Source organism: Epinephelus moara, chromosome 6 (assembly GCF_006386435.1).
Source record: "Epinephelus moara isolate mb chromosome 6, YSFRI_EMoa_1.0, whole genome shotgun sequence".
NCBI classification, from domain to species: domain Eukaryota; kingdom Metazoa; phylum Chordata; class Actinopteri; order Perciformes; family Serranidae; genus Epinephelus; species Epinephelus moara.
Window position 1 is genome coordinate 1,345,330 of NC_065511.1, and position 18,402 is coordinate 1,363,731.

General features: G+C 42.2%; 2 protein-coding genes across 5 annotated transcripts in view; both read left to right on the forward strand.

The window, feature by feature from the left end:
* Positions 1-18,402, forward strand: part of adcy3a (adenylate cyclase 3a) — a 129,801-nt gene that overhangs the window by 54,710 nt on the left and 56,689 nt on the right. For 3 of the 4 annotated variants that reach the window (XM_050045771.1, XM_050045770.1, XM_050045768.1), the window contains 4 exons: positions 107-226; positions 2,183-2,325; positions 4,255-4,416; positions 4,776-4,863. In XM_050045771.1, coding sequence (XP_049901728.1) covers positions 107-226; positions 2,183-2,325; positions 4,255-4,416; positions 4,776-4,863 — 513 coding nt within the window. The remainder of the gene's footprint in view (positions 1-106; positions 227-2,182; positions 2,326-4,254; positions 4,417-4,775; positions 4,864-18,402) is intronic. The other variant, XM_050045769.1, reaches the window with a different exon arrangement.
* Positions 4,968-8,173, forward strand: LOC126391240 (ATP-dependent DNA helicase RecQ-like). The gene is made up of 3 exons (XM_050045873.1): positions 4,968-5,623; positions 5,791-5,870; positions 6,277-8,173. Exons 1-3 carry the CDS (start codon positions 5,352-5,354, stop codon positions 6,552-6,554), a joined length of 630 nt encoding a protein of 209 aa, XP_049901830.1. The 5' UTR covers positions 4,968-5,351; the 3' UTR covers positions 6,555-8,173.

The window sequence follows — 18,402 nt, forward strand, 5'->3', positions numbered from 1 at the left end:
AGCTGATGCACAGGAAAAGTGATGAAATGTTACAGTTAAAATCACAAGTCTGTAAGCTTTTTCATAGTAATCACTCAGCACTTCCTGTTTGCTTGTTTTGCATTAGAAGCTGTCTGTCACCTCTTCCAATGGAAACTCCCCGCTGTTGATCAATACCTCAGAGTGTAACGGCAGTGTTAACACAGCCTGCACCACACCAGAGGAACCAGAAGAGCTGGACACCAGGGTAAGCAAGAAAATACCTCTAAAGCCCAGTTTAGATAAAGATTTGTGATGAGACCAAACTGTTTTAGAACGTTGCAGAGAAAAGTTGCAGCTGTGTAAACTGGCCAGTCTGAGCTCGACTCAAGCCGGCTGATGTTGTCACCTGCAACTCAGCTGGTCAAATTGCTGGCGGGTGGTTTTTAGAACGTAAGTCTGGTCACCCGTTTTAACAGCCAATCAGCTTGTAGTGAAGTCCGCTGGTCAAGTTAAAAGGACTGCTGCGGCAGGTGCTCCGTTCCTGCCGAGCCCTCTGTTTCCGTCCTCACAGTGTGCTGGTGTCAGACGGTAGGTCACTGCTGCTGTTCGCTGTATGTACTTATGCGTTGCGAAGCTTTGGTCTGAAGATCTAAGCTAAGGTCTAAGATTAGAATTAGAATGACAATATAATGTACTGTAGCTAGAGTCTCACTGGCGCCACCCAAAAAGCAGCAGTTTTTAACAACTCACAACGCTGGACTGTCAAAAAATAGAAATATATTAGTATTGATGATTTAGCTATTGTTAGGGCCTGGCCACAACAGGATTTATAAGAGTGACATTTCTGACCAAAATGGGTTGTTTCAGTGGAATCGCTCAGATTAGTGCCATTGTTTGCCAAGGCAAAGTAAATCTCATGCAGCTTTTATATAAATTTCTACTGTGGTGAACTTTGATACATAAATTTGTCCTGTTGGAAACCATCTGGGCTATTGTTAGCATGTTCCTGTTTAGATAGCATGTTTCTGGCTATAGTAGCTCACCAACTAACCTTATGAGTAGTTGCTACATCACTAAGCCTTCATCACCATATACTTTGTGAGGACACAATTTCTTTTTGCCAGTGTCTGATCTCTTGAGGAACAGAGTTGTACTTGAACTGGAGCTAAAAGTTTAAAGTTTGTCATGAGGGTAGCACCAGTGTAACGGTCATAGCATCATTGAAACCAAAACAGTTTATACCTTTGGGTAGATTGACATAAAATTTGCTGAGCACATTGATTCTATGAGACTGTGAGATAATCTTGTGTTAATCAGTGTTTACTTTTTTTCTTAGGATGACACAAGATGACAGAATTGATTCTCTGTGCAGTGTGAATGTGCTCAGAAAATGTCAAGGCAGTTATTTAGTTTGGTTTTGATATTTCTTGTGTTCTATGGGAAATTTGGGCTCAATTTGGTTTAACCTCAGGGGATCATGCCTGTGGATATTCTCATTTATCCAGGTCATAGTTATCTCAAGGCAATTGAATCGAATGCAACTGGACTTCGTTTTGTCTTAGAAGACGTTTCACCTCTTATCCAAGAGGCTTCATCAGTTCATGCTTGTCAGACTAGGGTGGAACTAGTCTGAGAAACTGGTGTGGAATACCCAGGTATTTAACCTCTGGGGAGGTTTTCACAAGGCCAATGATGTCACTGATTCGTTAGTGCTCCAATGGTGTGTCAGCGATGGTCGTTGAAACTCCTGCTGCACCGGTGGCTGTTGGAGTTATTAGAGTCACATGAGGCCATTTGTGAACGACCATTGTTTTTAGAGGTTAAGCTGTTAAATCTCCTGGGCAAGGATGAAAGGACAGCTTTATAGGTGGGGGATAGGTGGTGTCGCAGACCTCTTCCTCTATTGAGAGATGGTTTTTCCAATTTCACATAGATGGCTTCTTTTACACCTCTTTCAAACCATCTGTCTTCCCTGTCCAAGGTGTGCACATTGCTGTCTTCAAAGGAGTGTACTTTCTCCTTGAGGTGTAAATAGACAGCTGAGTCTTGCCCTCAGGGGATCATGAACATCTACAAAAAATGTCATGGAAATCTAGCTTGTTGGGTGTTGGTCAACTGGAAATTTTCAGAGCTTTGTTGCTGTGGATTAAAGTCTTGGGACAGACCAGCTGATATCAGATATACAAATGGAATATGTGGGTGTTTTTTTGTGGGCCTTCAGGTGGTGAATCCATCTTTTCCTAACCCTCGGAGAAGACTGCGGCTGCGGGACCTGGCTGAAAGGGTGATCGATGCTCAGGAGAATGAACAGGAGCTCAACAAACTGCTCAATGAGGCTCTGCTGGAGAGAGAAACTGTTCAGGCGTAAGTGAACACCCCTCACTGTTTGAACCTAAAGCACTACTTCTCTGTAAATGCAAATTGCTTCTTAATACTGCTTTCTTCATTGTTAACTTACATGGCCCCAGAAATACTTGCATGTCAATGGTATACTATGATTAAAATATGATGCATTATTATTCATTAAATTATCCAGCATCATCATAGAGTTGAAAGCTCTACCCCAAACAGATGTTAAGTAAAATTAAGTACAATGTGCTGATAATGCCTCTCTTCACTCACTCTTCACTTAATCAAAAATGCTGAATGCAGTAGCTTATTTTTACTGTGGGGTATTAATAGTTTTGCTATTAATTATTAATAGTTTTCCTTAAGAAAAAAAAGTTTTGCACTTATTCTACCACTGGCAATACTAACATTCCTAGTAAGACAAAGGGTTAAAATGTATAGTAAGATGGGCCCTCAAATGGTCCCACCAAATCCATCTAAAAAACACACTCTAGTAGCAGCTTCTCATGATAAGAAATATGGGGGAAAGACACTAAGAAAATGTATTAGTTTCCAAATAGACATATTTGTTGCTTTCTTTGACATAATCTATGAGCTTATAAAGTAAAGTGCGGATTAAATTAGTGGAGGTATTTTGCCGGCAGTAACGTCGTTAGTGATATAAGTTAGTATGGCTATCTGCTTGTGCGTGCTGACTCCAGAAAGTGAAGAGTTCTATTGTATCATTAGTAGGCCTATATCCTGCATCTGACTTGTAGTCAATGAGCCGTGCCTGAATAATGGCCTGTAACGGATAACATGTTGCTTGACCCTGTAGAGCCCTGCACTTCCTTGGGTCCAGGAACAAGAGTGTTCATTCAGAAAATTACATCACTGATGGTTGAAATGCTTGAGTTTGCTGCCATGTAACATCTCCGATCTCTTTCTTCATCTGTTGTTATATATACTGCAGCACAGGACAGAGAATCCTTGCTTATATGATGACCTCTCAGCTCTGCAGAGCCCTAAAACCCCGACCCCGCCTCTGTACAGAGCCACCGAGCACCAATGGCCTTTTTATTCAAAGTTTATCAATATTAAACTTGTCAAGTGTCCAGAATACACCAAATTCGACAATGCATGTCCTTGGGTCCCCACCAATACCAAGTGTGAAGCAAATCAGATGAATGGTTCTCAAGTTATGTGAAAGACACATGCACACAAATATACATACATAAATATAGAGATGCCTTGCTTTATAGTTAGATGTCATGTAAGGGCACACCAAGCCAGTGATCGGGCGTTGGTCTATCTTGGACCATCACTGCGTGCCTGTTATATCATATTATTCTAGTAGGCCACCTAAAGTTTAATTTGTATGTGTAATATTAATAATTTATATAATAAGAAATTGATACTTGGCACTGTGTGATGATGCCATAGTGCCACACAAAAATATTGCGATACTACGCTGTATCGATTTTTTTTTTTTTTTTGCTAGACATTCTACTATTGTGAACCACTAATAAATAGAGCTGGGTTTTGTTGGAAATGTTTTAATACCACTGCAGTGATACCTCAGTTTCTGTAGCAGTACCAAAATTAGACTTGTTCAGGTTAATTACTTAATGAAAGATTAAAAAAAATCATACAAAACCCTGTTTTCAGTTATATAAAGAAGCCAAGCCAGATGATACCAGTTTCAGTACCAAACTGTTTTTGATGCTAAGGTCGAATTTTGGTCAGAACCAGAAAAGTACAAAGTAAAGTTCGATACTTAGACGCACAAATCAGTGCAGCAGTTTTCTCCCAAACTTGACTTAGTTGCACAAAATGCAAATCACAGTGTGGGGTGCAAGTAGATGCATCAGTTTTCAATGGTGTAATGATATCTTGTCTTATGTATTATATATTCCCCAATACAAAATTGTGATTATATGTGCTAAAGCCTACTTGTCTCATCAGTCTGAAGGGGAAACACACCAACAGACTTTCCCTGAGGTTTGTGGATCCAGACCTGGAGACTCGGTACTCTGTGGAGAAGGAGAAACAGAGCGGAGCTGCTTTTTGCTGCTCCTGTGTGGTCCTGCTCTTCACTGCAGCTATGGAGGCACTCATAGACCCCTGGTCAGTTCACAAGGCCTCAAGTAATCTCACACTTTTATTCACACTGTGGCCATGTTTCATTTATGTCTCACAACCCAAAAGGCAAGAGAAACTTAAGCTCACACTCTGAGGACTCAAATTGTAATTAGCAAGGTGATCTTATTCATAAAATAATTTACTCTATACTGTGAGGGGTCCTCCACACTTGGCATCTTAAACATTTTTATAAGCCCAGCTCACAGTAATATTGCTCTTAGCAGTAAGGTTTTCTGTCCCCTCAGCATGCAGCTGTTAATTACTTAATTCAGATGTTAGAGAGTCTGGACTTGTTAACTACAACCAGTAATGGTTTTTCTGTGTGTTCATGTATTGTGGAACAGGCTGATTGCAAACTACATCACCTTTGCAGTGGGAGAGGTCCTGCTTCTCATCCTGACAATCTGTTCTTTGGCCGCCATCTTCCCCAGAGTGAGTTACTGCACTTCTTTTACACTTAAATTTTTATCATGTTTGCAATACCTGGTAGTGTCAGTTTTCAGGTACCAAAACCTTCTCCAGATATGGTGACAAAACCATAGACTGTGTAAAATCACGGATGTAGCCACTGTGACGCCACCCCTTTTTTTTTTCTGGTTTCCTGTTTTGAAGCCTTAAGTTTGGCATTTTTGCCGTCACCAGATTGGTTTTTGAGAGAGAAGTGACCATATTTTAACGAGAGCTAGCTCCCAACGCTAGCAGCTAGCTTGGTTAGCAGAGTGCATTTATAGCTATGGGTATGATTATTAGCCTGGTTCCAGACCATAGACCCCGCCTACTCAACTGAGTAAATAAAAAAAAAATCCGAACAACGCTCTGCTTTAAAGGCATTCATTCAAAAGCGAGATGTTTTTTGCGTTCTCCCCACTGGATTCGGGAAGAGTTTAATATACCAACTCGTCCCTTTGGTACTCGAGGAGATGGGCCTGACGAAGCGGTTATTGGTCATTATTTCGCCACTACTCGCGTTAATGGAGGACCAAATAAAGGAAGCTGCTAAATTGTATTTAACGGCGATGCAGCTGGGCGTGCACGACGACAGAGACATCTTAAACGGGCAATGCTCGCTTGTTTTCGGCACCCCCGAGGCATGGCTACTCAACGATAAGTGGAGGAACATGCTAAGCTCCGAAATCTACAGAGAGAAGCTGTTCGGCATCGTTGTGGACGAAGTCCATATGACATACAAATGGTAAGTACCATGGGGAGTTTTAAATAATCTGGTTTAAGTGGTTAAAAATATCTAACAATGTCAAATGTTCAATTTTCCACACAATGTACAATTTTGTTATCTGCCAGTCAGAGCCCATATAGATATATAGATATAGACTTACAACTGCTTGTTTTTATGTGCTAAAGGGGAGAGGGCAAGGATGGGCATCCAGCTTTCCGAGAAAGCTTTGGAAGACTTGAAGAACTACGGTCTCTTACCAAAGAAGGTATGTCAACAACACATATAACAGTGTGTCTGGATTAAGTGGTTGAGTAGTTTTCCATACTATTAAAATTGTGTCAGTCACAAGTGTCAAATCCTAATCCAGATGTCTCTGTCTACATAGTCTCTATATTAGACAAATAATACTGTTTATCTCCTTATCTACTGTCTAGTAAGAAACAACAGCCTTGTTGTGTTCTGTGCACAATGCAACGTGTGTACGGAGGGCCATGTTGTGTTGAATTACATGTGGTCACACCACATGGACCTCCTGTGCATGCATATTGCATGTGCACACGATTAATGGACAAATCTACATTATTTAGCCCCTGTGGACCAAGATATTTGTATTATAAAACACTGGAGTTGTAGGCTAAAACATAATTAATTATTTTCTGATGTGTTGTCAGGTACACCTGTGCTGGCATTAACGGCATCTGCTGATTTGGAGTCCCGGCGCCATGTGACAGAGAAACTCAACATGAAGAGAGTAACAGAAGTGACTGTTAGCCCAAATCGCCCAAATATCAGATTAGGTATTTGTCATGTGCCAGCAACCACCAACCTGAAGTGCCTTCATTGGGTGGTAAAGGAAGTGCTGGCTAAAGGACTGTCAATGTCACCCATCATCATTTACTGCCGGACATTAAAAGCCATTGGTAAAGTGTATGGTTATCTTAGAAAATAGCTTGGAGACAATGCTTGGGTTGACAAAGACACACAGCCAGATAACCTTATAATAGAAATATTCCACAGTAATACGCTGGAAACAAACAAAAAACGAGTAGTATCATCTTTTAATGGTGATGGAAACTGTCGAGTGGTTGTTGCTACAACTTCTTTAGGGATGGGTTTGAACTTTCCAAATATTTCACATGTTGTGATGTTTGGTGCCCCGGAAGATGTAGAGGACCTTGTCCAGCAAATAGGCAGAGCAGGCAGAAATGGTTGTAATGCACATGCAGTACTTTATCACACCAAACAGTATGTTCATGTGGACAAATCAGTCAGAGAACTTGTAACTCACAAACAGGGATGCATTCGAAAAAAACTGTATGGCTACTTTGAAAGCAACCCAACCAACATTGAGCCAGGTCATTTGTGTTGTACATATTGTCATTCAAGTTGTACCTGTGACTCAGGGGAATGTGCAGTGCCTCGACCCATCTATGAAACACTCAAAGAAGTGATTTCCAGTCCTACAAAGTGTAGACAGGTAGAGCCATCTGACAGAATGTTGATCAGGGACTTGTTGGAGGACTTCAGATCAACACTAGTCAAAGACACATGTCTATACACTGACAAGTCAGCATGCACTGGTTTCAGTATTGAATTGATTGAGGCTGTTGTAGAACAATGTCAGTACATATTTGACATTAGGTACATTATGGACAACATTCCAGTTTTTAAACTGCAGCATGCCGAAGCGATATTAGAGATCATTGATGATGTCTTTGATGACATACTTGTAGATCAGGTCAGCTTCCAGGAAGAGTGTTTCTCGGAGCCAGATCTTGATTTTATGGGTTACTTTGACAATGATGATGGCGATGAGGTTCCTGAGATGCTCGGTGATAACTCTGACTCTGATGCTTAAGAAAAATTAAAGTGTCCCTCATTTATTTGTAAAAAGATTTAATATTGTATATTTCATTTATTTAGACAATGCAGACTGGTCTACAGACCGTGAGTGAGGTGAACCGTTACACCCATAATATTGTAATTTCATTGTTACTGAGATGCCCAGGGATAACTCTTGACACATTTACAATAAACTTTATCCTGGCCTTGACACTAAGAAAGAAGTTGTTTAAAAATAGGGCTGGGCAATATCAGTATTGTGATATGAGACTACATATTGTCTGGGATTTTGGATATCATGTCTTTTCCAGGTTTTAATAATCTAAGCCCAATTTTATGCTTGTAACATCAATGTTTTAAAGAATAGCAGATGTACAAGCTCAAAACAGTTGAGCTTGTACATCTGCTACTTGCTATTTTTGATATATAAAAATTTCAATTACATTGTGGTGGACAAAGTATTCAACTCCATTTTACTTAAGAACAGTACCAAAGTAAATATACTTTGTTACTGTCCACCACAGCAGTTAAATGTATATGATCACAATACAATATTGTCAAAATATCAGTATCAGTGATTTGATGTAATTGATTTCTTTTCCATTTTGCCCAGCCCTATTCCACAAGTGGTTGATTCAAAATGTCTGGACCTGGATCCCTTCAAGATTTCAAAAGTGTTTAAAAGCAATACTGAATGTACATATGCAGTTTAATAAATGATTACAGAAGAAATGTACTGTAGATATGGCTTCATTTATTCAGTGTTCAATAAATAAGAAGCATTGATACATAAGTCTACATGAACAAACATTTTCCTGACAAGGTACACATTTTCATCTTTATGGTTATGTACTTTTTTTCAGAAAGAAAATTCCCATGATTGCAAGAGATCAAAAGAAATATATAAGTATTGTGACAGGGTGTCTCAACTACAAGTGAAAGTTGCCCTGTTAAATTTGTACTTGAGTTACAGTACAGGAGTACTTGCTTCCCCCCCAAAAAATAAATCAAAAATATTTTCTTTGTATCATCTTAGATGTGCACCATGCTAAATTCGTTTAATTTGCTCCTCATCCATTGCTACAAATCCCTGTAACTGAGCTTGGAGAAGAGATTTTTCTTGAAGGCTGGGAAAGCTGCGTGCTCTCTACCGGGGCAATTCCTGAAAAGCCCTGTCTCCATGCATACTTGAACAAGTACTAAGATGTCCTCATCTTCTCTGCTATTCTTGTGATAACCAGATGGACATGAGATCCCTATTTCTTGGTCAACTTTGTCCAGTAGGTCTCTAAGTACTGCAAGGGACTTACTGATCCTTAAGGCAGTGCTGTCAGTCAGGTTTGAACCTACACCCTTTAAGAATGACTTTAGGAAATTATTAAGTTGCTCTAGGTGAAGATCCAAAGGAATGTTCCTTCCCTTTCCTCCCTTCCCACTGAAAAACCTGTTCCATGTCACTGAATGTGCCATCCGAGGAGACAAGGTGGCATTGAGCTGAACTGTGAGAAGCAGTGTACTGTAAGCATAGTGAGCGTGCCCATAGACCTTGTAGTACAACAAAGCCACCCTGTACAGGAGCATGAGCCTTTCTCCATCCCCCTCCTTTATAGCATCCTGCATGTCTGCTAAGAATAACCCAAACCTGAGCCTGGCTTCAGAGTGTTCCTTCACATAGTCTGAGTTTGAGGTTCTCTGAGTACTTGACTCTGTCACAGGGTTATCATATGTTACGCCATGTTTATTCTGCTCATGTGTTGACCGTGACTTGGGGAATTTGTACATCTTCTTACAACCAGCTGCTCTACATTGAAACTTTGTCTTTTCTGGTGGCTGCCCAACACTATCTGCAACATCAAGGTCTTTAAACAGAGCAAAAGAGTCTATAACCTCTGCAACCATCTTGTGCAGCCATCTCCTTTTCTCTTCCTCTGTCCCCTGTAACACCTCCTCAGGTATCAGACCATCTGGAACATCTGTGGAGATATGTCAAACACATTGTGTCATAGGTATTGTGCATGTTTGTGGGTATTACACAAACTAACATGGGTATGAATGACATATTTTGATTAATTTAAAGGGGCACTTCAGCCATAATACATTTACAATGTGTTTTGTACCAGACTTTCGTGTAACTATTTTCCCTCGGAATATTTTCCTTATGTATGAAGAAATTTTATTTTCTTTACCATGGGCATTTTTCAGGCCCAACTGCTCCATTGTAGCTGCCAGAAGTAGTGCCGCTGTGTCTTTCTTGACCACCTCCTTATAAGGGTTGTAGGCCTTATGTGGTCCCGCCTTGGCATTGCTGCACTTCATCCTGTTCATGTTGGAGCACAGTGTTCCATGGTCCCGAGCAGACCCTTCTTTAAAGAATATACTATGATAGACCTGAAGAACCACACAGTACACAATTACTCTACTTATATTGGTAAATGTTTAAGACATCATCATTTTAAACAACTTACATTTCAAAAGATAGCATGCAGAAGCCATAAACCATTATTAATTTACTTCTCTAATTAAACTTGTTGAACACGTTGAACTTGACCCAGAACTTGTTGGCCCAGAACATGTTGGCCCAGAACTTGTTGGCCCAGAACTTGCACACCATATTCTTACAGGCTAGGAAATAAGAAAATGAGGGGAAAAATTCATTATCATCATTACAATTTACAGGGACATTTTGCCCTCCCTTATTTCCTATACTGTATCCTTATTGTCTACTACTCACTTCATACAAGTTTCTGACAGCATGCCAGTCAAGAAACATGAATAGCAGGTCTTCCAGCCTATCTGTTTTACTTGCACCATTTGCGAAGGCCCACTGGACATTCCGACTATTTGCCTCAGTAAGCCTGTCGCCTCCAACTAAAATTGGAGATCCATCTGGGGTGTTTGGCACATACCTACAGTATGCCAAGCAAATTGTAAAATGCAACAATTCAATTAAAATCGATCGATCACTGTAGATTTCATGCTGCATTTAGGGGTGCAACTATTAATGGAAATCAACTTTATTAAATAATTTATTTTATAAAAATGTTGGAAATAGAAGATGTAATTACATGCTCACAATGCGTCACAATGCAGTTACATTGACAATTCGGTCGCCCATATTTAACAACTTACTCTTTCTGTATGTGTCGCAGAATTTGAACCAGATCTCCTGTGACGTTCTCATTCTTTAAAAGCAGTCCCATTGGATGCTGATAGAGAGAGAGGGGGAGGGGGTGAGGGGTGAGGAGAGAGAAAGACATGAGGTAATTTTTTATTATATTTTTTTCTATTTGGGCTTTTTAAATGTTTGATAATGACTAGAGTGATAGACTGCATTGTCAACTTGAATTGTCAACACTACACCAAGCAGTGGAGTGGGTGGAGTCTGTCATCTGGACCAAGGCAAGATGGTTGCCTGATAGACTCAATTACTCGGTGGACTGTACAGATTTAAAGGTTTTGACCCGGCAAGTTTGTTGGGAATATGTAATGTATTTAAACTTACTGAGGTGGATGGCTTCGACATATGGTCTGAATACTGATGGGGTATGTGATGAACCACCACTGAGGAGAAAGGCTTGAATGCTGCAAGATGTTTGCTGATAATCCTGCTGGCAAGAACTATGAAGTCCCTACGCAGGACTTTTTGGGTTTCAACATTAGGCAGAGAGTTGGAAAGGTCATAGTTTTCCAGATTGGTGACTGGCTTTTCATCACTGAGGTGATGCAATGGGATTCTGTCCTCCACTACAACATGGTGGGTCCAGTGAATTGATTTATTGGGGTTGTCAGTTGTTTGGTGGTGTACATGTACAAAGAAATCCAAATTGTCAAATATGACAGAATAAGTGGGTGGTATTGTGTGTTGAAGAGTAGAAGGTTGGAGGGTTGGTGCTGCTGTGTCACCCTCTTCGCAGACCACAGGTGGGGCAGAAGCTTGTGGAGGAGACATCAGGAGGGTTGGTGCTGCTGTGTCACCGTCTTCACAGACCACAGGTGGGGCAGAAGGTTGTGGAGGAGACATCAGGAGGGTTGGTGCTGCTGTGTCGCCGTCTTCACAGATCACAGGTGGGGCAGAAGGTTGTGGAGGAGAAATCAGGAGGGTTGGTGCTGCTGTGTCGCCGTCTTCACAGACCACAGGTGGGGCAGAAGGTTGTGGAGGAGAAATCAGGAGGGTTGGTGCTGCTGTGTCGCCCTCTTCACAGACCACAGGTGGGGCAGAAGGTTGTGGAGGAGACTTCAGGAGGGTTGGTACTGCTGTGTCGCCCTCTTCACAGACCACAGGTGGGGCAGAAGGTTGTGGAGGAGACATCAGGAGGGTTGGTGTTATGTCATCATCATCATTTATGTCTAGTAAACCTATACCCAGGTCTGACATCAGGGATTCTGACAACTCGCACTGAAAACTGAGATGTGGAGTAGTCGGCTGTCCTATGCTCTCCTGTGCTGTGGTAGTGGAACGTGATTCTTTTTGAGCTTTTATCTTTTGTAGCTCTTCTCCACAGAGTGTTGACATGGTATGTTGTTTGAGGACAGCCCTGGAATGTGTAGTGGTGATCCCCATCTTGCATAGTCGTTCGAAGACTGATTTCTTGGCTCCACCGTACTGCAGTACACTGTTGATGTAGTACGAAAAGGCTGAAAGACGGTTCTCCCTCCCTCGAAGGGCAATGGCAGCAGCAGCACAGGCATGGTTGTGTTGCATTCCAGATATGGTGCAGATCAGAGAGAACATGAATGGTGCCATCCGCTCCAAATCCTTTCTAAGGTTGTGTAAGGAGAAATTCCTCAGTTCTTCTGGGGAACTCTTCCACAGCATGAAACCCTCCCTTTGGTGGCAAAGACGCTGGCACTCCTTGTCAATAACTGTCTCCATTGCAGGTTTGAGCGCGTCTGTGAGATTCTCATGCTGCAACATCAGTCTGGCTGCCGTGGTGAAGTTGCCCTTTGCCAGATTACTTATCACGCCACTGATGTCAGCGTCACATCTGTACCTCTCTGGGTTTACCTTACTGGGGTATTTGATGTACACCTAAAAAGGATGGAATAAAATAAGAGAGATAGGATCATATGGTCACAGTTATTTAACAAAAGTAAGATGATAGCCTATAATCTGGGGGTAATCTTGTTAAGTTAAACCAACTCTTTGACATGATGCTTACAGTTTAGTCATCAATTTTCAGATCTACTGTATTAAACAATCAATTAAGTTAAATTGGGTGAGTAAACTACAAGCCTCTGTATTTAGCACAACACCCCTGCCTATAAATATACATATAAAGTTATAGTTATAACATAATTGGAGAGGGCTGGGGCCCATGGACATCAATAATCAGTTATGAGGCATTGGAATTTGGGAGAGGGAGGCAGAACTTTAAGACATGAACTTTTTCTTTTAACTTCATCAAGTAGTGGGTCTATATTAATTACATAAACAAAGATTTATGGCATTAGAGATCAGTGCTATGCATTTACTCTTTTCCTAATTATCAAACTCAAATTCCCATTGGCTTTAAACAAAGTTAGAGGAATAACAATAATAATAATAATAGTAATATTCACACAAATAATGTATCAGTTAAACAGCTGAATTAGTCATAAAGATAACTAAACAAATGTGTGGCATTATAAAAATGATATATACTGCAAACGATGCAGAACAAGTCATAAAAGACAAGCACAAGGTGAAAACAGGTCTAGTGGGTGGCAGAGTAAACAGAATAATGGTTTGTGCTCCTTGCTATAGCAGCACTGATTATGGGAAGACTTAGTTCACTGTGCAGGGGTTGACATTAACTTTTTGGTGCGCTTGTCATCTGGACAAGCAAATGTACCATTCACTTGACACAGTATGTCTACTTGACTGCAGACAGTACAGATGCTCACCTCTTACTCAAGCTCAACAGGGTCCTGGCAGTCCTTATGTTCATTTATATACATTTAAATAATCGTAAATTGATAAACTGAAATAAAGTTACCAAGTGACAACCACCTCCCAACATTTAATCAGGGACATGAGATGATGGGGAGTAAATGCTAACGTTACTACAGTAAAATTAATATGTTGGGTTAATGACACTTAAGCGTGGCCGTGTGTTAGTTGTTTACCTCTGTCGTGCTGACACGAGATGCCGGGAGACAAAGCTTCTTTTTCCTTGGCGTCTTCGTTGGCGTGTCACGGTCCCTCTTCTCTCTGCTTTGGCCTTCGTCTTCTTCTTCGTCCACCACGTCATGCTCAGACGCTTTAAAATGTTTTGGGATTCTTCAACCCTGGCAAGCAGTCTGAAACATTTCATGCAAATCCTCCCAGAATAGACGCCGGGTCTACATGGGAGGACGATGCCGACATCTCTAAAACGTTCGCTTACTAACCTCTCGTTCGCTTGTGCGCATCTATATAAAAGTTTTGTATGTGTTATGACCCCCTTCACTACTAGGTTTACTTGGCATAGACGGCATGTCTTTTCAATTTCATTGGACATGGTTTCTTTACCGCTCCACTGCTCTGTTAACATCCCTCCATGTTTTTGACTAGCAAATGAGTGTCGACTTCAAATGACGTCAGATTCTGGGTGAGTCGTTGATCTGTACTGATTGGTTAGGGAAAAAATCAAATTCCCTCCCCCTTGTAAATCGCCTTCAATGGAAGCCATGTCAGACTGAAGCTCCTGCTTCAGTCTGACACTCAGGTTATATGATTATGCTAGTTTTCACTAGGAAAAATGTGCTAAAAACCATTAAAACAAAATGTACAGGCTACAAGTCATTTTTAGTGCAATATCTTGCCCATCCTGTCCTGCATCTGGTCAACATACTCTATGATGGAGTGGTGGGGGACAGCTGTTGCTCCCAGGCTTTTTTGGCTAGATCCAGCATGCCGCTGGGCCTCCGTCCATCCAGCAACTCGAACGGTGAAAACCCTGTAGATGCCTGTGGAACTTCTCGTATGGAAAACAAGATGAAAGGAATTAGTTGGTCCCAGTTCTTCCCATTAACATCAATAACCTTTCTCAGCATTTGTTTGAGAGTCTTATTAAACCGCTCAACAAGACCATCTGTCTGCGGGTGGTACACAGACGTTTTCACACCTTCAGCAACTTGCACATCTCTTTCATCACTCGTGACATGAAGCAGTTTCCATTAGGACCTCCTTTACGATGCCAACTCGACCGAAGAGGAGGAACAACTCTCTGGCCACTGTTTTAGTATTAGCAGCACGTAATGGGATAGCTTCAAGGTAGCGAGTGGCATAATCCTTGATGACTAGGATATATCGATGCCCCCTACTGGACTTTGGAAGGGAACCCACTATATCCATGGCCACTCTCTGGAAGGGGGTGTCAATTATGGGTAGAGGAATCAAAGGATTCTGGTAGTTTACCTTTGGGGCTGTCTTCTGGCATTCTACGCAGCTTCTGCAGTAATCCTGGCCTGCCCTCTTCACGCCTGGCCAGTACAAAATGGCCCAGGATTCTGTTGTAGGTTTTCTCTACCCCCAAGTGAGCTCCCAACAGGTGTGAATGGGCGAGGTGTAACACTTTGGGAACATAACATTTTGGGACCAATAACTGTTCAACAATGAGTTCCCTCTTTTTAACCACCCTGTACAAAAGGCCGTTTTTCACAATAAAATCTGGAAATGTGATCACACTCACCCCTTCGACACGTTTCCCTTCGACTTCTACCACGTTCCTTCTGGCTTGTACCAGGTTGGGGTCCTCTAACTGGGCGGTCCCAAACTGCGGGCCCCGTTCCTCCTCCACAAGGGGGAATTCTAAGAAGGCCTCAGAAAACACTTCCTCTGAAGAGGCTTCATTGGATACAGGATTTCCTCCTCTCCAGATGAGCTGGGGACCCCAGAGGGCGCTTCACAGGCCGGCAATGGCTTGACTTTCCGGGCACTCCGGGGTTTCTTCCTTGCACTGTTTCGCTTGCAATACACCCACAAATGCCAAAATATGGGACAGTCTCACCCTATGAGTACTGGTACCGGCAGATTCTTCACCACCCCAGCCCTTATTTCAAAGGTGCCCCTCGTGGTCTGTACCTGGATGTTAGTGGTGGGGCAGTCCCGTGAGTCCCCATGGACACAGGAGACTGGAATAGGGGGCCCCTGGGGTCCAGTCGTCAGTTCCGGCCTTAAAAGGGTGACAGAACTTCCGGAGTCCAGTAGAGCCTCTGCATCATGGCCTGCTATTCTAATGGGAAGCTTGGGGGCTTTTGTGTCCTCACGGGCCCAGCAGGTGGTGAGATAGCTGCTGGTCTTCCGTTGGGCATCGGCTGACCCAGCTGTCGGCATGGACTCCTTGTTGCTGGGGCAGTTCCACGATAAATGACCCTTCTGTCCACAGGTGTAACATTTGCAACAATCCTGCTTTATCAGAGGTCGGCGCCGTGGGGGTGACCTCGGCTGGCCCTGCTGGGGGGTCTGTATTTGGGTTGGCGCCTCCTGGTCACACTTCCTCAGCCTTGGCTTATCTCCCCTGGGGTCGGGACGGCTTGGACGTGGATTCTCCTGCTGACTGCCTCGCATCAACTCGACAGTAAATGTTGCTGTCAGAAGCTCTTAATGAGTGAATGTGATATCCTTCATAGTGTGTGTGTGTGTGTGTGTGTGTGTGTGTGTGTGTGTGTCCCTCCTCATCATGGAAATTCAGATGTATTGACATTCATCAGGCAGGCCAGTATTGACCGCTGCTGTCAGGGCTGTACTCAGTTCAGGTCAGTCGGCACCATGCACACAGTCAGGCAGTCAGTCACATGGACTGAGAAAATGCAGACTCGCTGTAAATAATGCTCAGGGCTCTTCACTACTTATCAATATCACATTAAATATCAAAGTGTCATAAGCCCTCAGTACCTTTTCCATCAACACATCACAGTAACTTAATAGCAGCACATGTGTATGAGTGTGGTCTTCACTTCACTTTACATCTTCACTTTACACTGTTAGCAGCCATAGAGCTTTTTCAGAGCTGACATTCTGACATGTCAGAACAGACAAAGAACGGGTTTAACTAATAATATAATTAATGACTGCGTTCCATGTAGGTGTCTCAGGTCCAGGGCTCTGGTGTGCTGTAAAACTACTGAGACAGGCAAATAGAATGGAGCCATCATTCATGTTATTAGTTTCACCTTTCACATTACTTTCTAAATGGTGACTGACTTACTTGGTAATGAACTCGCACAGATGATGTTGGTGTGTTTCCTGATGTCATTTTCAAACACATCTCTAAAAAATATTGTAACAAATGTCTTTTTATTGCCTTTTTTATGCCTCCATGCCGGCCAGAGGCAGTATGCTTTTGGGTTGTCTGTCCGTCCATACATACGTACGACCCATTTTTGTGAATGCGATATCTCAAGAATCCCTCAGGAGGATCAGGGAATTTTTTCAAATTTGGCACAAGCATCCACTTGGACTGAAGAATAAACTGATTAGAATTTGGTGGTCAAAGGTCAAGGTCAGTGTGACCTCACAAAACATTGTTTTGGCTATAACTCAAAACTTCTTGTGCTAATTATAACAAAACTTCACACAAATGTCTAACAAGATTTCAATCAGGAGAGACATGTTTTGGTTAGGAAAGAAAATATTTAATTACAAATGCACATGAGAATGGAATGTGAAAATGTGAAAAGTCTTTGGCGATTAGACCCCTTCAAGATGGTGAGTTATAAGGAGGGTGATGGATCCGTAGCCAATTAGGGAACCCCCCAAAACAGTGTGAGGAGTGAGAGGGACGACAAACTGTATGACGTGAGGCAATCCTTACCTTACCGGGAGGCAACAGGCTTCTAACAAAACAAGCAGATAAAGATTAGTAGGGAATGCATTGCAGAAGAAGCATGGACAAACTGAAACGAGGAGGCAGTGAATGTGAAAGGACACATTTGAAGGCCTGCACGACTCCTGAATGGGGTAATTTAACCTTGATGAGAACATATGGTCAGGATGAGACAGGGACAACAAATGGGGAGCTGCTATCTAGAAAACAGGGGATGTGAGATGAGCATGGAAGGGAAGTGGCAGAGGGAGGCTTGGATAGATCTAACCACCAAGATGAAGCTAGGGTGAAATGGCAGGGGCAGGGGATGAGGTCATATGGCAGAGGGAAGGCTGGGATGGCATGATTCTGGAGGCCATGGTGTCTATATGTTGAACGAAATAAAAGGTCAACTTGGACCAACAGAAATGAAAGATCATAGACCAAACATAAATTAAGGTCAGAAGACCAAACTTAGGATAATGCAAACAAAAGGCAAAGGTGGGGCAACCAAACATAAATTAAAGTCAGCAATTTTCAGTATGACAGCAACAGAAATTAAGGGTCTGATGACCAAACTGAAATTAACGTGACTGGTGCGAGGTCCTAGCAGATGTCGCACTAGACTTTCCGTCGCCGGTCATTTTGACCGACAGGGTCATAAAAATCCGGTCATAATCTATTTTTACTGGTCATTTTAATTTTCCTTTAAGATATTCAAAGACATTTAGTTTTCATTTGTTCATTTAATAAATCCAACAAGCAAGTTATAAAGTGTGCATTAATAAGGACATGAACAAAAAGATGAACAGACATCCACACACCCGTGCCATTCTGGACACACGGGACGCGGAACCGAAGAGCAGCGCGCAGCAGCGGAGGCAGTTTTCAATCGGCGCCCATGTTAACCTATCTGACTGTCCACACAGGCCGCTGAGCAGAGCGGAGTGCCCGCGGAGGCAGCGTTTCAGTTCGGCATCTGGTCTATTTTTCACGCGAGCAGTAAAATACCGTGTTTATAATTTAAAATAACACAACAGTGCATAACCGAACACATTTTTCAATACCCTAATCACTTCATTACAATTTTAATTTTGTGTCACCGAGCCTATAGACATAACTACATAAATAAAATGGTCAATAACAATATGCCCAGTGTTTATCCAACACGCTCAATACATGGATATG